General features: G+C 45.7%; 1 protein-coding gene across 1 annotated transcript; it reads left to right on the top strand.

The window, feature by feature from the left end:
• Positions 1–1374: 1374 nt before the first annotated feature.
• On the top strand, positions 1375–21914 carry mapk8ip3 (mitogen-activated protein kinase 8 interacting protein 3). Its single transcript, XM_084570539.1, has 30 exons — positions 1375–2021; positions 6035–6155; positions 6273–6343; positions 7457–7539; positions 9206–9356; positions 10015–10246; positions 10325–10427; positions 11002–11120; positions 11730–11741; positions 12894–12951; positions 13038–13190; positions 13326–13383; positions 13481–13689; positions 13785–13955; positions 14713–14839; positions 15388–15438; positions 16098–16187; positions 16623–16778; positions 16864–17029; positions 17115–17312; positions 17393–17570; positions 17652–17771; positions 17929–18009; positions 18091–18158; positions 18230–18378; positions 18463–18634; positions 18717–18830; positions 19799–19966; positions 20122–20268; positions 21224–21914. Exons 1-30 carry the CDS (start codon positions 1716–1718, stop codon positions 21346–21348), a joined length of 3957 nt encoding a protein of 1318 aa, XP_084426665.1. The 5' UTR covers positions 1375–1715; the 3' UTR covers positions 21349–21914.
• The last annotated feature ends 29 nt before the right edge of the window (positions 21915–21943 follow it).

Consider the following 21943-nt stretch of genomic DNA (forward strand, 5'->3'; position numbering starts at 1 on the left):
GAGTGTGGTTTTCCTTCAGGGCACGTTCCACCTGCAGTAAACTACTTTACATGAGGTTTCCTGTTTTAGTTTTGTCGTAAAACTATTTATACATGACCCTCGTTAAAGAGCTTATCTTCCCCTGCACATTCTTGAGGGATGTTTTAGTGATTAGAAGTTGTTTATAGACAGTAATTTTCTTTTCGATTAACCCTCCAGTCCCTTCATGGACTCACTTGCAGCTGAACTTTTAAGTCCTAAACAAACTAAATATTAACTTAAGGTTGGCTCCGTGCAGATTCTGTAATTATTTACGATAATTTAAGTTAAGTAATTATTCTGTCTGATTCTGTCATCTGTGTTGGAATCTTTCCTCTGCTTCACAACCTTTTTTTTTAGGAACAAAGCTGTTGAGTCAGACTCAGATAGGTGTTATCTTTAGATTCCACACTTCCCCTTTTTTAAGTCTTTTATCATTTTTTTATTTACATTCAAGACTGAGGAGCCAGTTTGATAAAAGTGTTTATAAACTGAGGCATTGTTCTTGTGTCACAATACAGTCGTCGTGCAGCTTTAATCTAATTTTTACAGAGTGCATCTGCTGCTGTTATTATTAAATTCTAACCCTAAGTGATGGCGATGCAGACACACAGCAGGCGCCTCTTAAAGGGAAACACACGACTTCCGGGTTCGGTTTTCAGAATAAAACACGACAAAACGAGCAGAGAAGAGTTTTGCTTGGTCACAGGAGCTAAGTTGCACATAAAAAACACTCGAGAGCAACAAGTAAAAATAAATATCTAGTAAAGCAAAAAAAATATATACAATGGAGACAAGTAGGAAAGAATAAAGAAAAGACTGGGCGGAAAACCGGTGTAAGCTTATTTAAAACTTTCACCTTAATAATATTTAAATTTCCCAGAGTTATAGAGAACAATAAATTAACATAAACAACAATAAATCCACATAAACCTGACATAAAACTTTGTGTTGCATTTCCATTCATCCTTTTTTCTATATCTTTTACTTTGAAATGTTCACGCAGACTTCCGGTCGCGTCTGCCCGACTTGACGCAGTGACTCAGTGCAGACGGAGTGACGTCAGCGGGAGTCGGTCAGCTGGCTCCTCCATCTGAGAGCCTCTCCCATTGGGAGACATCACCATCAACGCCCGAGTCCTGCCAGCAGCAGCAGCAGCAGCAGCGGTGGAGGAGGAGGTGGCGGCCCGCCGGAGGACACGGAACATGGAGGAGACGTGGCTATAGCGGCCAGATCAACCGGTGATCTAAACATTATTTATTTACCTATTTATTTATTTATTTATTGACTCCCCCCGCCAGTAATGGCCGGGCTCCACGGCTGCGGCTGCTGAGAGGCAGGTGCAGTATCATCGACCGACGCGTTTTCGCTCCTCGGCATGGATCCACAGGCTGGCTCTCTGCACCGCTCCCCGGATCACATGCTGCCGGCGCGGGGAGCGCAGTAGCTGGGCTGCGTCTGGAGGAAATACCCGATAAGTGGCTGCTGGAGGAAGAAGACGAGGAAGAAGAGGAGGAGGAGGAAGAGGGGGCCTCTTCACATCAAAATATTACAGCCAATATTCTCAGAGCTCAAGGTTACGCACACAGTCTGCCTCCCTCCAGTGATGGAGTAAGTGTTTTTGTTTCTTGGAGGACACACCGATCGGATCCGAACACTGAGACACCGCTGAGGCACATCTGGATCCAGCTGCCATCATGATGGAGCTGCAGATAGACGAGGTGGTCTACCAGGACGACTACGGCTCCGGCTCCGTCATGTCGGAGCGGGTGTCGGGCCTGGCCAACAGCATCTACCGGGAGTTCGAGCGGCTGATCCGCAGCTACGACGAGGAGGTGGTGAAGGAGCTGATGCCGCTGGTGGTGAACGTCCTGGAGAACCTGGACGCGGTGCTGACGGAGAACCAGGAGCACGAGGTGGAGCTGGAGCTGCTGAAGGAGGACAACGAGCAGCTCATCACCCAGTACGAACGGGAGAAAGCGCTGCGCAAGCAGGCGGAGGAGGTGAGTTACCCCCGGCCCGGCTGGGCCTCCCCTCCACCCGCATCATCACACCCAGCTGCACCCTGCTAGTCCTAGTCTTAGTGTAGACCAGGACACTAAAAAAATGTCTTTATCTGTGAGCTGTCAGGACACTCAGCCTCCATCTTGTGTGCAAATTTGTGCAATATATTTAATTTATAACCTCATATCTGCTGATTAAGACTCTAGTAGACAGTTAGACACAAGTATTCTATCTATATATACTCTGTTTACTGCATCACTGAAGTGAAAGTGATCCCCTTGCACTTGCTTTAAGAATAGAGTATTTTAATAAAAGATAATTTAAGTTAAAATCCAAAAAACAAAGCTGAAACTTGTTGGGTTTCTTGAAGACTTTTCATCCAAGTCTTCATTTCTAAAAGACTGGTGGGGAATTGGGGTTTAAACGAGAACATCTGTGGATGTTTTCCACCTGAAACACTCATGAACTGAGTCTGTTAACAACCAGATACTCACATGTAGTATGAATGAATGAAACTCTTAAAGATCCATGTATGTCCAGAGTCTCCAGTGTCAAGGTGTGAAACTTTCTGGGGACAGATGTTCAGACTATTTTGTCAGATGTTGTGAAAATACCTCCACATTTAAGTCACAGTGTTCGATTATCAACAAATAATACTACTAATAGTAACACCGCTATAATCCTTTACTGTCCCAACTCCTTCACTTATCTCTTCTACAGCTAACCTCGCCTCCACCAGCCTGCATTAACCATTAAATTAATTTACTGCTCCTTTCCTAAGGTCGCCACAGCAGAGCAGAACTACATGCAAATGTGTATAATATATTCAAACATGGTGTCAGAGCATGACGGCAGCAGCTGAACAGCGTAAGCCCCTTTACTCCTGAAAAACACGCCAGAAACCAGGACATAAACAACACGAGTGGACATCAATACGGAGCTATTATGTTACAAACTCCACCTCCTGCTGCTTTTATTATTTTTTTTTCCCCAACTTCCTCCCCCAACTGAGTGGCGTCACAGCAGCCGTGGGATCCACCGGGCTTCATAAAGCAACTTTAATCCTCCTCCCGTCCAAAGAGGCCTCGGGATGTGACAGCAGCCCCCTGCTCGTGTCAGCTTAGCTTTTAGCTTTTAGCTTTTAGTCTGTGTCATCGTTGGAGTTTGTTTGTTTTCTCTGTGAGCTGCTAATCGATAGAGAGGGCGTTAAAATTCCTGTGTTGGCATAATTAGGCTTCTTTTAATGTAGTTAATAGTCGCCAGAGCTGAAACTGAAAGAGAAAACTGAAAATAGAGAGTCTATATTTTTAGCTAATGAGTGTCAGCTACTGTAAAACATATACAGGTGTAGAAATCAGAGCCTAGACGTTGAGAAGATAAAATGTCAAAGCGGCTCATTACATCTAACACAGTTTCAGTGTCGCACGTCCAGGACAATCTTGTTTTGGTTAGCATACAGAAACCATTACGTCCAGTGAACCCTTGTTTCCAGTATCTGCTGTGACCTCCTTGTAACTAAACGTTTCTGGTAACTGCTGATCAGTCGTCTACAGCAGCTTGGAGGAATTTTAGCCCATTCCTCAGAACAGAACCACTTCAGTTCTGAGATGTTGGTGGGTTTCCTCACATCAACTGCTTGCTTCAGGTCCTTCCACAACATTTCTATTGGATTAAGGTCAGGACTTTGACTTGGCCGTTCCTAAACATTCATCTTGTTCTTCTTTAACCGTTCTTTTGTAGAACCACTCGTGTTCTTGGGGCTCGTTGTCTTGCTGCATGACCCAGTTTCTCTTCAGATTCAGCTTCATGGACAGATGTCCTGACGTTTTGTTTTAGAATTTGTTGGCCCAGATGCTGCAAAACAAGCTGATTTTAAGGACCCTGGGTTAGGGAAATAGTTTGTTAATAGTTCTTTATAGTCCTGCGAGCATCTTTTCATTATCATTTTCTTGTTATAACATTAGAATTAGTTGTTACTCGGGATGTATGCACCATTTCCATCCCTTTTTCTTTCTTTCCTGCAGACGTCCAGTTTTATCTAAACATTCCCCTTAACTGCCGCTTCTTTACGTCGTTTCAGATGTTGGAAATTGCACCCTGAAAGTGCTTTGATGTAATTTTATTGCACTGAAGCGTCACTTACTTTACTGTCAGATCTTCAGGAAGTTGTTGAATCAGCCGAGAATTACCTGGTTGTTGAAATTAGGTGACAATTTGACTGCAACAAATGAACAGAGAGACAGTTTTTAGACTATCAGCAGCAAACAAAGAGGGGGATGGGACGGCGTGCTGGAGAAATCAATAGTACACAGAGTGCACTGAGGGGAGCCTGGCACTGTAACCTGATTTGTGCTTACTAAGAACAGAAAGGGAGCAACGAAATCAGGGGGAGAGAAGAAATAGACTTGAGGTTTTATGAAGTGCATAACGCACGGGGCAGATGAGATAATAATAATAATAACGAGAAGAAAACGTCAGCGCGGAGACGGAGAGGGAATCTCAGAGCCCGAGGAAAAACAATAACACACCCAAGACGCAAAAATCGGCTCAGATTACAAGGTTATTAGGCCGGAGTTGATGGTAAACAAAGGCAGCAGCTCTCTCTCTCTCAGCGAGATATCACAGTTGTTAATGCGATGCTGACTAATTCAGCCATTTTGTAGCATCTTCAGTTTAATTCAGACGTGGCCCGTTATGATTTCACTCTTCTTCTTATCAGCTTTAATCTATACATGTATATATTCTGGATAAAAATACTAATGCATTTAACTCCTTCTGAAAGTATCACACAGTGTAATTAGCTAAGAGTGTGAGCATATTTCTGTCGCTTAGCGTTTGCTTGTCAGGAATGCACATTAGCGCCACTTATCACAAAGATTGAATTATTTATTGCGGACAGAGGAAACACAGTACACCCGGCGATTCATTCATACGCTCTGTCACTTCTCTTGTGTAATTATTGACCGTACATTCAGATGTTGTTTGTCCAGTAAACGCCACCGCTTACACCCCTGATTAATGCTGCATTTTAGAGGAAAATACCCCCGAGACGGAAGTGGTTGGGTGTCTAATAGAGGAGTGGATCTGGAGGGCATCACTGCGGTACATGTTCCCAGGCTGAGCGGCTAGGCTTTAAAGACAAATATATGAGAAGAAAACATCCACACTGTTGCCCCTCTTGTGAATATTAAATCTCATTTAGCGTGTGTGTGTTTCTCTGTGTAGATATACATCAACAGGGCCATAACATTACGAGTGAATCACAGTGATTATCTGGTTACCATGGCTCCTGTCAGTGAGTGGGATACATCAGGCGGCAAGTTGAACATTTTGTCCTCAAGTGGGAGGATCTGACTTTGACAAGTACCAGACTGTGACGGCTGGACGACTGGGTCTCCGGAGGTGCAGGTCTTGTGGGGTCTCTGAGGTGGTTAAGGGTGTTGACCTGGCCTCCAAATTCCCCAGATCTCAATCCAATCCAGCATCTGTGGGATTCTGAGCAAACAAGAGGCCTCTCAACTTGCAGGACGGCCTTTGGGTCGGTTTTGACCCACACAATACTAAACAGGTGGTCGTAATGTTATGGCCAGTGTGTTTACAGTGCGTCCATTGTATTTTTTTTTTAGCATTTTCTAGCGTTCGCTGGTTTGTGTGTCTGCTGCATATCGCTGGTTCCTAGGCCTCCCTGCAGTCAGAGGATTACAGTATTAAGACTTTGTGGACTTGCTGCATTGAGAAAAAAAAGGACGGCATTGTGAACAGCTTTATAGAAAAAACAAACAAGCATGCAGTGTGAAGGGGAAGTAATCAGCTCGGTGTTACTATGTTTGTGTTTACACTGAAGGTAATTTATGGAGCTGGAGAGCTTCATATACGCTGACAGGATTCCTTTAAAACTCATTTTCATTTTTGACATGTCCACCCTTAACAGTGCTATAGTTCAAGGCCGCGTGTTTTCGTTATATACACAAATATTAACAGATTTCTTTTTGTCTTGTGTGTCTTCTGTTAGAAATTCATTGAATTCGAGGATGCGCTGGAAGCAGAGAAGAAGGAACTGCAGGTGCAGGTGGAGATTCTGGAGCTGCAGGGAAAACAGATGGAGCTCAAGACAAAGAATTATTCTGACCAGAGTGAGTGGACACTCACATGTCTGATGATAAATTATAAAGTGAAGCTGTCGGCTGGAAAGGATCGGGTCCGTTTAAAAAAGTGTATTAAATGTTTTTATTGTCTTGTCTGTTTCGCAGTCACTCGGCTAGAAGAGCGAGAATCAGACATGAAGAAAGAGTACAACGCTCTGCACCAGCGCCACACTGAGGTGAGCTAATACTCAGCCAAGGATACTACTACTAATACTAGGAAACTAGGAAGAGCTACTACTAGCTGAGAGGATAGGAAGCTAGAAAAAGCTACTAATAGCTGGGAGAAAAGGAAGCAAGGAAGTACTAGTATTATCTGGGAGGCTAAGAAACTAGGAAGAGCTACTGTTAGCTGGGAGAAAAGGAAGCTAGGAAGAGCTACTATTAGCTGAGACGTTAAGAAGCTAGGAAGAGCTACTGTTAGCTGGGAGAAAAGGAAGCTAGGAAGAGCTACTATTAGCTGACAGGCTAAGAAGCTAGGAAGAGCTACTGTTAGCCGAGAGGCTAAGAAGCTAGGAAGAGCTACTATTAGCTGAGAGGCCAGGAACCTAGGAAAAGCTACTATTACCTGAGAGGCTAAGTGGCTAGGGATAGCTAGTGTTAGCTGGGAGGCTATGAAGCTAGGAAGAGCTACTATTAGCTGGGAGAAAAGGAAGCTAGGGAGAGCTACTATTAGCTGACAGGCTAAGAAGCTAGGAAGAGCTACTGTTAGCTGAGAGGCTAAGAAGCTAGGAAGAGCTACTATTATCTGGGTGAAACGGAAGCTAGGGAGAGCTACTATTAGCTGACAGGCTAAGAAGCTAGGAAGAGCTACTGTTAGCTGACAGGCTAAGAAGCTAGGAAGAGCTACTGTTAGCTGAGAGGCTAAGAAGCTAGGGATAGCTACTGTTAGCTCGGAAGCTAAGAAGCTAGGAAGAGCGACTATTATCTGTGAAGCTAAGAACCTAGGGAGAACTACTATTAGCTGAGAGGCTAAGAAGCTAGGAAGAGCTACTGTTATCTGAGAAGTTAAGAAGCTAGGGAGAGCTACCTAGGGAGAGCTACTGTTAGCTGAGAGGCTATGAAGCTAGGAGGAGTTACTATTAGCTGAGAAGCTAAGAAGCTCCAAACAGTTGTGATGGATCACCTGAAACAAGCTAATTCTTCTCAAACTATGATGAAAACGTGTTTAAACATTGTGATCGTGCTCATTTAAAAGTGAGTCCCTCCTGTTTCCTCTGCTGTAACCGGGTAATTTTCCACATTATCCCCTTTTCAAATGAATTCTCGTCCTCTCGTCTCTTGGTTCGCAGATGATTCAGACGTATGTCGAGCACATCGAGTCCAAAATGCAGCAGGCGGGGAGCCAATCAGAAGGCCCCGGCTGTGGACGAACGTGAGTGGTTTCGTGTGGAGTTTAATGTCGTAGCTTTCACCCATCGTCTTGTTTTGTCCTGAAAATATCATCAGGCGTTTTCATGTTTTTTGTCAGGAGTCGAGAGGAGCAGCCATGACGAGAGATTGTAGGAAAATAATTAGAAAATTTGGATCCTAAAACCCAATTCAGCATGCAAATCAACATCTGAGTTACTGGAGTAGTGAATGAAGGCTTACTAAATGTATTATTCATTAAGACAAGAGGAGGAACTCCTGCCCTAAAACTTTTATGAGTAAACTCCTGATCACCTGAAGCAGATTTAGTGCAAATAAGAGCCTAAACAAATATTTAAACACGATCTGCAGGTGTGTGTGTGTGTTTGTGTGTTTTTATGTGCCATGGCATGTCCTTCTCTAACCTGTCTTGTCTGTCTTGCTGGCTTGCTCTCTGTGCCGCTGTTTGCACAGTCAACGCCACACATGGAGGAAAAGGTAAATCCACCTCACTCCGCTTCCCTCCGCTTGTGAACCGACCCCCGCCTGGACCCAAAACGTGACTTTAAGACATGCTGACGTCCCTCCCTGTTCTGCTTCAGTAGTTAATGATGCCTGTATCAGGACGTACTGGACGATGCAGCGTTCTAATATCAAATTTATAAAATAAGGAATGTTAAGCGGTGCATATTTTCTACCTTCTCCTCTTCCTCCCTTATGTGTTAGCCAGTCTGTCCTGTGTCTGTCTGCCTGTCCTGCTCGTCTATGTTAAATATAATCTGGATTAACGGTGATTGATTGCTGGTCTTCATTATAAACACAGTCCAGAAACAGCTGATTGGATTTTTTTTATCTGCTTTCTTCATGATGTAGATTGCGATGGATACGGCTGCAGCCACTTAGCTTAGCTTATCTTATCTTAGCTTAGCTTAGCTTAGCTTAGCTTTGCTTAGCTTAGCAGAAACACTGGGTCTTTCCAAAGATAACAAGCAGCACATGTAAAGCTCATTCATCTACACGCTGTTGGTTTAACCCATTAAACACTATCGGCGTTTATGAATAGCAAATAAGTCTGGACTTCTGTAGTTGGCAGGACGGTCGCACTGTAAATGGAGCAGCAGCATCCTTGAAATGCATTCTGGGATACCTGGCTGTACCAAGTAGTCCACAGAAGTTACCTCCCAATGCATCCTTGATAAAAATGAGCAGGGAAAGAACCCATCGCTAACTCCAGGCTGATTAAAAAAGCAGCCACGCCCTTAATTCTGCAAAACTTAAACGTTTCGTATCGTTTAAAGTCAATAAGTTCTACAAAAAGTCTCCCTGCGCAGTTGTCATGAATGGAGAAATGAATTCTTGACACCAAAACTGTTTTTAGTTCCCGAAACAACGAATTCTGTTCAGCTCTGATTGCATTGACTCACTTTTGGCGTCAATTAGCTAAGCTAACTGTCTGCTTTCCAATTCAAGCGTCTCATCAAGAAAGCACTTAATCATAGTTCTCAAAATGTTCCCTGTCGTTTGAAGCCTGTGACGGAGTGGCAAGTTGCTCAGGTTGTTTGTTTTTTGCACCTAATGCATGTCAGGATGAGCTCCAGAGCCTGCACAGGATGAAAAACCTGATTAAATGTGATTAATTAATGTCAGGCGGTCCCTCTCACATTAGTCCTCCTCTGTGTCTCCTCTGCCAGCAGCAAAGCGGAGCGCCCGCCGTCGTTGAGCCTGTACCCGAGCGGCGAGGGCATGGTACGTGGGGGTCTCGGGGGGGCTAGGATGGTGCCCGGGAAAGACATCTGGCAGGTCAGCGAGCTCGGCCAGTCCACCTTCAGCTCCGCCTATCAGGTGGGACAGACAGCGCCCTGTCCTCCTTGTCCTCCGTGACCCGGGGTGTGGAAGGGGACGGGGCTTACTGCCGCTCGCCGCTTCCACGTGGGCCGCCGCCTCCTGCCTGCTTGTGTCACTCTAAGACGTCAGCTTTTAAAATCAGATTTTCTCGAGCCGTACACGTTGACCCAAGCAAGCAGGGACCATGTTTTTGTGCTGTGTGATTATTTGTGTCGCTCAGTTTTAGTTTTCACTTGCTTTTTAAGTTCAAGCTTGCATTTCTGAGTGTTATGCATTTAAAAAAATTACGTTCCAGTAGTTTTATGTTGTTAATTTCAGTCTATTTATGAGAAAAGCAGCCAAGATAAGAAGAAAAGCAGCATAGCGTTGCTTTCTTCTTGGTATTTGGCTTTGAAATCATCCTGAGACTCTAAATCCAGGATGAAATGCACATTTTAGGATTTTAAAAAGTGCTGGTCAACATTGCTTTTACAGTTTGCAGCACATAAATACAGAATTAGGACAAATGAGAACAATGATTCTGTAAAAATGTGTCTGGACGTCTTCTTTAAGGCGAGAAAAATAAAACAAAACGTGGACTTGATCCGGAGAAAACAAGGTGATAATTTGCTTTGTCATACGATGCTAATATAATGTTTGTCTCTGGGACACCCAGGAGGACGGATCAGAGTCCGACTCGGTGGCCGCGACGCCCAGCAGCACCGGAAGCAAGTCCAACACGCCCACCTCCTCCGTCCCCTCCGCCTCCGTCACCCCCATCAACGAGGGCTTCATGCCGCCGTCCGACTTTGACGCCATGCGGGCCGGGAACCGCAGGAAAGGTGCCAAGCGCCTCAGCCGCAACATGGAGGTGCAGGTTTCCCAGGAAACCAGGAACGTCAGCATCGGTGAGAAGCTTTCACCGGCGTCTGAGATGATGTGACGCCTTGTTTGAGTAGCGAACTAAGAGCTCTTTGTGCTCACAGGTATGGGAAGCAGCGATGAGTGGTCGGAGTTTCAGGAGATCATCGATTCGACCCCCGAGCTGGAATTGTACGTGGAGCCCCGAGTGTACGGAGGAGGAAACAGGCATGAGCTCACATCCACAGTGGTCTACAATGATAAATCTTTTAGAAACGAGGACACATTCCTCTTTGATGTTTGACGAACTCTAAATTAGATTTAATTTTCAGTGCAGATTCCTAATTTAATATGCTTTCGCTTTAAAACAAAGCCAGAACATTCTTCACTGCCGCAGCTAAATAAAACATGATTACTTCTGCGTGTAGACAGCTGCATAAAGAAGTGATCGACTCGAATTAAAAATAGATTTCAGCCTCACTTCTGACGAATTCCTAACTTCCTAACTTCAGTCATCTCACGTTACCAGAGGCGTCCCACAGGGCTCCATTCTGGGTCCCCTACTATTTATTATTTACCTGCTTCCTTTTGATAATATCTAACTGAAATTCAAAATACAATTTCAGTCATGAACGTCTCTTATTTTAAGACTCTTTAAGACCAAGCTCCATCATATCTGTGTGACCGACTATGCACACTCCCCCCCCTACTCTCAGATCCATCTGTTTTTCCTTTATTCAGTTTCATTCCTATAACGTTTTATGCGTCTTTTGTAACGGGACCCTCCTTCCGTGTCTTGCAGCCCGTCTCATGGCATAGTTAACGAGGCCTTCGGCATCAACACCGACTCTCTGTATCACGAGATCAAAGACGCCAAGTCGGACATCATCGGGGACGTGGACGCAGGTGCCGAGCTGCTAGGTATGAGCTGGACTCGTTTTATAGATTAATTAGTGACCGTAGAAGCACCCTGTCTCGTCGTCAGGTGACTGCTGCTGTATTGGTTTGTGGTATCAGCCTGTAATATCAGGAAGGAAGGAAAATAAAAGCCGATGCATGTGTGTGTGTGTGTGCGCGCGTTACACAAAGCCAGCGTTTGTTTTTTCTTTGCACCACTGCAGGGTAACGAGCTCCATGTGAGGCCGTGTGAATGAGCCACTGCACTCAACTCTGAATATTATTTTCCTTGCATGGAAAGCTGCAGCACGACCCTGCATCGCTGCGCAGTCATCTGAAAAAAACAAAATATTTGACTGCAAACACCAGCCCTGCAGCCATTCATTCAGTCTTACCTTACCCAGACACATTAACGCTCATTATTTATCTCAGACGCACGTCGTTGTCGTCGTCGCTTTCTGTTTTTGGCCTCATACACTTGTCGTTGTTCTTGTTGTTGTTGTTTTTTCGGGGGTCTTTCATTTGCTGTTCCTGAATTTGAAGAAGCAGGAAGTGTGAGCCGTCTTCTTGTCCACCTGTTAACCCGTTTCTTTTTTCCCCCCTTTTATGTGCTTCTGCTGGTGACACCCATAGGCGAGTTCTCAGGTGTGTATCTGAACATGCATTGGTTGGTATCTTTTCCTTTCAGTCTTCTCTGCAAACTCCACATTTAAGAAAATCATTGGGAATTACGATGAAGCGCCCCTTTTTTTTTTTTTTTTTGCTAATATTTAGTGATTTCATGTCTAAAGTTTACAGCCAGTTAGAGAAGATCCTCCAGAGTCCTACCCCTTGTGTTGATTAGCTCATCTATCAGACTGATAGTCCTCTGGTTCAGAGTAATCAGTGCTGCTTTGGGACGGCTTCACTGGCACTTTAAAATCAGTTGGATGCTTTTGCGTTCCAGTCCTTCATCCATGTTTCAAATCCTTTTTAATAAATGCTTATTATCAGCATCCTCTCTTTTCTTCTCTTCCCCAATCTGTCCTCTATCTCTATCTCTCTCTCTCATCTCTTCTTCTTCTTCTTCTTTTGCCTCCAGTCCGTGATGATTTCTTCGGTAAGGCGCTCCATGCCTGCGCTCACGATCACCTCTGCTTGTTATACCCTCTTCCCAGCTTTCCCTCTCGTTGCTTCTTTGTGTCTGTTTTTTTTAACGTGGCTTTATATTTACATTTTTGTGCCACCTCTGCATCTCACCTACCGACAGTTTCCTTAAATAGAAAAGCTCATTTTGTTTGCGATAGGAAAACTACTGCAGAATAAAGACGTCGCTCTAGTTAGTGACGGCAAAGCACGAGAGCTAATGCATTTTAGGTGAGCGTGCAGGTTGAACCCGTAATGAAGACGCCTTAAAAATTAAAAACCTTTCAGATTTTCTTAAACCCACTCATCTAGAAACACAATAACATCTTTTTTTTATGTTGTATTTTTTCTGTGTTGAAGTATTTGCTTAAAGTTTGTGTGCTTGGCTTCCGTTGCACATTGCTTGCTGCTTCCGTGTCCTGTTTATTTCCGGCAAAAATTAAGATATTTAGGATTTATTTATTAGCTAATTGGTCAACCATGATATTATTAATGCAATATTAATCAATATGTTTGTATTTAAGGTGAAAAATTGTTTTTCTATCCAATATTTTCCTTTTTTAACCTTGGAATTGTCTTATTGAACCTTTTATGTAGAATTGTCTTATCTTACTCCATCTTATTGTCGATCAATTGTTGGGATTGATTAATAGACCTGTGAATGTGTTTCAGGGATGGGTAAGGAGGTGGAGAACCTGCTGACGGAGAACAAACAGCTCCTAGAGACCAAGTAAGATTGATATCACGTCTGTCCGTGACATGAGCTGAAGGGTCGCGCCGCGCGCTGAACAAACTCTTTCTGTCGCGTCTCGACAGAAACGCCCTCAACATCGTGAAAAACGACCTTATTGCCAAAGTGGACGAGCTGACGGGGGAGCAGGCGGTGCTGAGGGAGGAGCTGGAGGCGGTGAGGCAGTCCAAGAACAAGGTGGACGCAAGAGTCAAGGAGCTGGAGGAGGAACTGAGGAGGTGGGAATGACTTGAGCTGTCTTTGAGCTCCAGAAAAATCCTTTTGCAAACATGAACAAGAACCAAACTGTCCTACTTTTATTTCTTCCTGTCACTTTGCACACATAAACAAATAATCTTGTTTGTGGGCTGCAGGTTAAGAGCAGAGGCTCTCGGAGCGTCTCGAGACTCCAAGGATGAAGGAGGCGATGACGTGAGTAGCAACGCTCACATGAAATCAGTGTTCATGCATCAACCTGTAGTAAAATCCTTCCCTAAGCCTTAACCCTGGTTCTATTTAATGTTCCCAGTTCTCGTCGCCCATGCAAGATGGCGACATGACGATGACCCAGCGGCGGCGGTTCACTCGGGTGGAGATGGCCCGCGTGCTGATGGAGAGGAACCAGTACAAAGAGCGGCTGATGGAGCTGCAGGAGGCCGTGCGGTGGACGGAGATGATCAGGGCGTCCCGGGAGAGTCCTCCAATCCAAGAGAAGAAGAAGTCCACCATCTGGCAGTTGTGAGATTCTGCTTTTCCTTCAGCTTGTCCAGACGTTAGAAACCTCCCACCCTGCAAAAGTAAAAACCGCTCTTCTTTCTCTCTCCGTCCACAAGCTTCGCTCGTCTCTTCAGCACGTCGTCCAGCCCTCCGCCCGTCAAGCGGCCGTACTGCAGCGTCAACATCCACTACAAGTCTCCCTCGCCGGCCGGTTTCTCCCAGCGCCGCAGCCACACCATGTGTCAGATCTCCACCTCTAATCGCACCCTGGAGTTCTTCCCTGAAGAGTGAGCAGCCTCCTCCTCCTCCTACCGTGCTAACCCGCCGCTTGCTCGCTTGTGGCTCGGCTTGGCGAGTAGAAAGCTTCCAGAGGAGAGGTTTAAATTCTCTGAATGTCAGGGGCAACCTGCTCGGGTTCTGTTTAGGTTGCTTTTGACTTCCTGCTTTGACTGCAAATCATACATAGTTTGCACACGAGGGTTCTCAGTCGTCCAGGTATATGCAAAAACAACAAAGTCACAAAATTATCCTTTTAAAAGGTTTTAAAATATTTGGGAACCTTTTAGGAAAGTGTCACTCAACAGGGATATAAAAAGGTGGACGAGCTGACTACTACTGGTTTATTTTAAGAATGTGAAATGCCAGAATAATCATAGAGAGACAGATTTATTAAAGCTTTTTATTTCTTTCATCACATCTCCAGTGGGTCAGAAGTTAACATGCACTTAGTATTTGGAGGAAATGATGTTAAATTCTTTAACTTGGGTCAAATGAAAGTCCAGTTGCTCTTGTTTCGGCTTTGTTTTAATTTGAAAACTTTATTCTCACATATATATAACAGTTTGTTCTCAGTTTGGCTTGGCTAGAAGAAAGCTTACTTTGCTTTTCTAGCCTTTATTTAATTTTTCTTTGCATCTCTCGCTGCTGCCTGCCCGCTAACGCTTGGCCTTCTTCTCCTCCTTCTTCTTCTCCTCCTCTTTCTCTCTCTTTCTTCCCTCCCGTTGCTTCCAGACTGGCCAGTAACGGTGTTGCGTCTCTCCTCAGCGACTCGGCACTGTTGGCCCGCCGAGAGCAGCGGCGGGAACAGTACCGGCAGGTCCGCGAGCACATGCGGCGCGACGACGGCATCATGCAGGCCTGCGGCTGGAGCGTGCCGTCGCGCTTCAAACAGGTGGGCACACACAGCGAGGCCGAGGCCGCCACGAAAACACACCAGATGAAAACGTCGGGCTCACATTCTTTAGATTTGTATCTAAAAAACCATCATGAAAAACTTTAAAGTTTTCCCATAATGTCAAACAAAGAGATCTGAATTCAAAGGTATGCCTTGAAATAAATCCACGTTTACTCACATGTGAACTTCTTAAGCTTCTGAAGCATCACTTAATGTCAACTGAGTGCTTCTGTAATAGTGATATAAAGAATTATTAGTGAAATAATCTATCCTTGAACAATTGTTGGACAAATTAATAGCGTCAAAAGTGTTAATGCATAAAGTAGACGTCCTAAACAAGTCGCCAGAATTATAATTTGTTAACATGAAATCTGTGGAGTGTTTGTGGGTTTATTATTAGAAGAACTTCTCCTTTAAATTAATTAATTCAGCACCAGCACAAAGTCATGATTTCATAGCATGGAGCCTTAAAGTGGCAGCAGGAAGGCCGGGACACGGGAGTGGTTTTTGGCTAGGCAGGCGGCTCTAACTCTGGTCTCCCGCAGACTGGAGGTCAGACGGACACCGCTCAGGACAGCCCGCTGAAGAGACAACAGGCAAGTGAGACCGACAGAGTGCCAGCATGACGCTCCCCCCCCCCCCCCCTCTTTTTTCCCCTTTAACCTTCCACTTAAACCTCCGACCCTTAGACAGCAGGATGCAGGAAAAACTGAGACGCTCAGCTCCACGTTACCAACAGAAATGCAGCTCCTCTTGAAAATGCATGAAGATTACGAGATGATTTTTTAATTTCTAGGCATGACGGGAGTCGCTGTATTTCAACACGTAACATAAAATCCTGTTTTTGTGGAGTTTCCCTGCAAACTTTAACCTTTAACCTCTGTCTGTCTCAACCTGCCCTACGTAACACACTCATCTCTTAACTCCTGTTCTTTATCTGAGTGTTCTTAAAGGAAAAATCCACTTATTACTGTTATTTAAGATTCTTCTCAGTGCATCAGCGCTTCACTGGTGGCGCCGACGTATTCCTACAAGCTTCCAGGCTTTATTCAGGATATTTTAAGTAAAGTTATTATAAAGTTTGGAAATAAATGTTGAAATCTGTTGCATTGAGTTGAAAGCAGTGGAGTTTTCCTTTAACACCTCCCGTGTTATGTACTGTACATGCATACGGTGCATTCACAAACACGTTCGTTTTGCCGTGGCTACAGTTGGTGGAAGTTCTCATGGGATAATTCTCAACTCTTGCTTTTAGACCACCAGCGAGAAAGAAGATAACCGCATGAAGAACGTCCCCGTCCCGGTGTACTGTCGCCCCCTGGTGGAGAAGGATCCCAACAGGAAGGTGATTGTTCCTCACGGTTTTGAGGCTCAGTTTGGAGGCACAGGCGGCCGCCATCTTGGAAGAATGAGGCTGTGAACATGTTTATTTCTACTGTAAAGTTTTAACAAGGAGGTCTGTGGAGATATGTTATAGTCAGCATCTAGTGGCCATTAGAGGTACTGCAGGTTTTGGTAGTTTTGCATTAGCTTAATTTTTCAGTCTTGGAGGTTTAGGCTTGCTTTGTTTCCATCTTAAGCTAAGCTAACTAGCTTCTGCTCTATACTCAGCTACAAAGCAGTCGATCATCGTTTAAAAGAAAACGTTAAGTTTCTCCTGCCAGGACATTAGAGGAACAGATTTGCAGATTTTAAAAGTCTTCATTGGTGCAGGATCTTGTCTTTGTTGTTTTGTTTTTTTTAAAGTATATATCTGACCGGTTTTACTTTGTGCGTGTAGCTGTGGTGTGCAGCAGGAGTGGACCTGACAGGATGGAGGGCCAGCAGCCAGGAGCTGGCGGCGGCCAAAGCACTGTCGAGCAGCAGCGACCCGCTGCATGTCGAGGAGGACGGAGCTGATAAAAAGAACAACCACACGTCACCAGAGAAGAGGAAGGTAGGTTTGAAGTTTGTGTTACATTGCAGGATTAAAAGCAGATTGCTGATATAAACTGACATGACGCCCGCCTCTGCTGACTAAGTCCAAGGAGCTCCATGAAACCGACACCATGAGCAGCCGAGTCTGGATCCTCACCAGCACCCACTCCGCCAGCAAGGTGGTCATCATCGACGCCAACCAGCCGGGCTCGCTGGTCGACCAGTTCAACGTCTGCAACGCCCACGTGCTCTGCATCTCCAGCGTGCCAGGTGAGAAGGAAGACTCTTGATCTTTTTGTTGCACCTTAACAAATCTTCACATGTTTTTTAATTTGTTTTGTTTTGTTGCGTCCAGCTGCCAGTGAGAGCGACTATCCAGCCGGAGAGATCGTGTTGGATCCAGGCGACGGTGGAGCAGGTGGAGGAGAGGACGCCGGCAGCGTCGAGGGCATGCTGGCCGGCATCACGCTCGTCGGCTGCGCCACCAACTGCAGCGTCGCTCGCAGCAACTGCTCCTCGCGCACTGACACGCCCATAATGGACAAAGGACAAGGTGGGCTCAGGGACATAACTCCTTCTAGTAGCATGATAGAAAGATGAGAGAGGCCGCTGCTCACTAGTGTTGTGCTTTAGCTCCCACTGCTCCCCCCATGAACGGGAAGATCCACCCGGCGCAGTCGGCCGAGGAAGCCACCGAAGCCACCGAGGTCCCCGAGTCCACGGCCAGCCACTCAGAAATGGGACGTCCGGGGCCGTTCATGGAGCACGTCTTCACCGATCCTCAGCCTCGTCCGGCTGACGCCTCCGACAGGTAAGGGGGAAACGTTCTGGCGGGAGACGACGGGGGAATGAAAAGATGTTTTGAACGCTAACGCCTGCGCCTCCCACACAGGAGCTCAGGCCAGTCCAAGGAGGAAGCGTCTCAGCCGCAAGAGTCGGAGGACGGAGGTGAAGAGGCCAAAAACTACACCAGCGTGGCCCCAACCATGTGGCTCGGAGCCCAGAACGGCTGGTAAACACTGAGGAGATCTGTCTGTCGGTTAAATCTCATATAAATATAAATCTTAAAGGACCAGTGTTCAGGATTTAGTGCCATCTAGTGGCGACGCTGCAGACTGCAGACGGTAAATCCAACAGAGTAAATAACCTGCGTCTTTTTGTCCTTCAAGGCTTTACGTCCACTCAGCTGTCGGAAACTGGAAGAAGTGTCTCCACTCCATCAAACTCAAAGACTCAGTGCTCAGTCTGGTGTAAGTAAAACATCCGGGCACACAAGATTTTGTTTATGCCACGTTTGAATTTCAGTATCTTAAAGTTTCCTCTCGCTGCAGCCACGTGAAAGGTCGCGTGCTGGTCGCCCTCGCCGACGGGACCCTCGCCATATTCCACAGATCAGAAGGTATCCGTTGATCATTTTGTTTTTTTTAAAAGCTTGCGCTGCAGCTTTAACCGTTCTCTCTTTCCTCTCAGACGGTCAGTGGGATTTGTCCAACTACCACCTCATGGACCTCGGCCGGCCCCATCACTCCATCCGCTGCATGGCCGTCGTCCACGATAAAGTCTGGTGCGGCTACAAGAACAAGATCCACGTCATTCAGCCCAAGAGCATGCAGATAGAGGTGAGCCACGACCCTGTCCGCCGTCACCTTGGCCGTGTAGATGTACAGAACAAATCCCTGATCTGACTCCTCCCTGCCCCGTAGAAGTCCTTCGACGCCCACCCTCGCAGGGAGAGTCAGGTGCGGCAGCTAGCCTGGATCGGAGACGGCGTCTGGGTGTCGATTCGCCTCGACTCCACCCTGCGTCTCTACCACGCGCACACACACCAGCACCTGCAGGACGTCGACATCGAGCCGTACGTCAGCAAGATGCTCGGTGAGTTCAGGGGTCGACAGCGGCAACGACGACGAGGTTCGGGAGGGAGCTTTCCTCGCTAATTCTAGGTTTTAATTCACAGGGACCGGGAAGCTGGGTTTCTCTTTTGTGCGAATCACGGCGCTTCTGATCGGTGGAAACCGTCTTTGGGTCGGGACCGGGAACGGAGTGATCATCTCCATCCCGCTGACAGAGAGTGAGTTTCAGAGACAGAAGATTGTTCTGTCTTCAGTTATTTACCTGAAGAACTAGTGATTAGTTTTGGTGGACAGCAACGTTGGAGACGTGGAGACGTATTGGTCGTCTTCTTCTTCTCTAGACATTCAGGGAACACTGAGTCTTTTTAGTTTCCTCCTCCTCTTTCTTCTTCTTCTAGTTTCCCTCCTTGATCTCCTCCTTCTTCTTCTCCTCTTTACATCTCCTTCACTTTCTTCCTCCCATTTCTTCTTCTGTTGTATGTCAAGCAGATTTGACGCAGCATCATCCTTTCCTTCTCCTTCTTCTTCTTCTCTCCTTTGTCCTCCTGCTTCTTCTTGTCCTACTTCTTCTTCTTCTGTTCTATTTACAGCAGCTTTGACATAGGTTCATAATTAAAGTTGACGATTTTCCTGAATCCTAAACTCGGGGCGTTTTGAGAGGATGTGTTTATCTTTAGCTTTCACTCCTCGACTCCTCCCTCCTTCTGTTTTCCTTCCGTCCGTCAGTCGTTTCTCCTCCCTCTCACAGTTTTAGTCGTAACTATTACTGTTACTGTCCTCTCTCCTCCTCCTCCTCCTCCTCCTCCTCCTCCTGTAGCCGTGGTCCTTCATCGGGGACAGCTCCTGGGTCTGAGGGGTAAGTGGGAGCGCTGCCGACTTCCTGATGTTGTGATCTTCCCGTTCTGAACCTGAAAAGTCTGAAGACGCAGACTTTGTCATTTTTTTTTATCCGTGAACGTTTTAGCGTGAAGGTGATTTAAGTCAACGCTCCACTCTTTAGTTGCTTTGCATGCTCTCTATGATTTATGGCGTCATTAAAGCGATGACTGCATGCAGCGGGTGTGTTTTAACTTCATCTTTCATTTTCAGTTGAGCTGTGTTGGTGTTTTTTCTGTTTATTATTTACCTGGTATGGTTTTATTTTATTTTTTTACTTTATCTTACGTTTGCTCTCTCGTCCCGTCAGCCAACAAGGTGTCTCCCACGTCCTCTGGCGGCGTGATCCACGTGTACGGCGACGACGGCGGCTCAGAGAAGAGCAGCGGCAGCTTCATCCCCTACTGCTCCATGGCGCAGGCCCAGCTCTGTTTCCATGGACACCGTGACGCTGTCAAGTTCTTCGTCTCCGTACCGGGTAGGAACGAAGACCAGACCCGTCTCTCTGGTGATACATCTGTCTCAAACATGGACGTTGATGTCCTCTAAGTCCAGTTGTCTTTGTTTTGGATCATTTCTTCAACCTGTGACTTTATTTATTTATTTATTTATTTATTTATTTCGTGACGACAGGCAACGTGTTGGCCACCTTAAACGGCAGCGTGCTGGACAGTCCATCGGAGGGTCAGGGCTCCACAGCGCCCACGGAGACGGAGGCTCAGACGGTTCACAACGTGTTGGTGCTGAGCGGAGGAGAGGGATACATCGACTTCCGCATAGGTGAGCGTTCACCTGACACCACACACCTGTATCACCTGTATCAGTACGAAGAAAACCTGGGGAAAAACGACTTTTTAAGAAGTTATATGATAAATATTTCGTCTATTTTTATCAATTAGCATAACTGATGTCCTCTAGTGGTCAGAATAAGGAACTGCAGCACTGCATTAAATTAAAGGCAATGATAATATAATAATAAATATAATTATTAATTAATTAATGTGTATAGTAAAATAATAATTACAATAAAGTGCAATATATCCAGTCTCCACTAAATCGTAAGTGCTTGCTGCCCCCCAGTGGTCACAGAGATGAACTGCAGCGCTACAATTAAATTCAGTTTAGTGTTGCAGTTCCTACTGTGACCACTGGGGGGCAGCAAACATTCATAACACTGCTGCGCTGCGTTAAATCAAAGGCTAACATTTTTGAGTATTATTAATAATTTAATTCTTATTATATTATACTATATTTACACTTTAAATAATTGTAATTAACCAGCAACGTTTTCAGTCTTTAGCGAATATAAACAACGCTGCCCTCAGGTGGACACAGTGAGGAACTGCAGCTTCAGCTAATTTCCTGACTGTGACCGCTGCATTCACTGCCCTCCAGTTAAATTAAAGGCCAACACAGTTAGTATTAATAATCATATAGATAATAATAATTTAATAATTTAATAATCGCAGTAATGATGCTAAATTAATGGCTACATCAGTGTCATCGTTATTACTTTAAATACTTGCAGCTCATTAATAACCTATGCATCACATTTGATGCTCACTGCCCTCTGGTGGTCACGGTGGGGAACTGCAACACTAAATTAAATTCACTTGTAATAATATTTAACTGTGATTGTTGTATGTGTTAATACTTATTAAAATACTAATAGTAATCAAAATAAAGGTATTAAAACTGTGCCGTGATCAACTTCTCTTTGTTTTGTTTTCCTCAGGCGACGGCGAGGACGACGAGACGGAGGAAGCGGACGCCGGCGGAGCCTCTCAGATAAAACCGTCGCTGAGTAAAGCCGAGCGAAGCCACATCATCGTCTGGCAGGTGTCCTACGTGCCCGAGTGACGCCCGGATCCGCTTTTAACGCCCGCCCTCAAAAAGCAAAACCTCCTCCCCCACAGACGCTTCCAGCCACGTTGTAATTACCCCCCCGGTCATGTAAAAGAAGTCCAAGCTGACGCCCCTCACCCCCTTCAAAGCCGTGTTATTGTCCCCTGTAACTATTAAACCCCCTCCCGCCCCGTCACCCTGTAACTTTAACGCCTTGTAAGTACCTCCTCTGATCTAGTTATCTGCCTGCTACCCTGTTTCTGCCCCACCCAGGGCCTCGTAACTACCTCCCTCCTCTGTATCCACCTTATATTCACCTCCACCGTCCTGCATCTGCCCCCCCACCCCATATCCCCCCTAAAGTTACTCCCTCCATTTAGTTTGGTCACATCTCTGGAGAGCAAAACCCAGAGTGACACAAAAAAAGGAATAAATAACAAGATCACGCCTGTTGAAGTGGAGATTAGGGTGGAGATGTCAGCATGCTGGGGGTGGAGGTGTCTGGCTGTGGTGAAACTTGAAGGTTAGAGTGAAGACGAGGGAAGACGATGGAGGTCTGTCCAAAGCGAGGACGTATTTGTGGTGAACCTGGTGTTTGAAGCTCGTTCTG

This window comes from Chelon labrosus (genome assembly GCF_963514085.1).
Source record: "Chelon labrosus genome assembly, chromosome: 21".
Classification (NCBI taxonomy): Eukaryota; Metazoa; Chordata; class Actinopteri; order Mugiliformes; family Mugilidae; genus Chelon; species Chelon labrosus.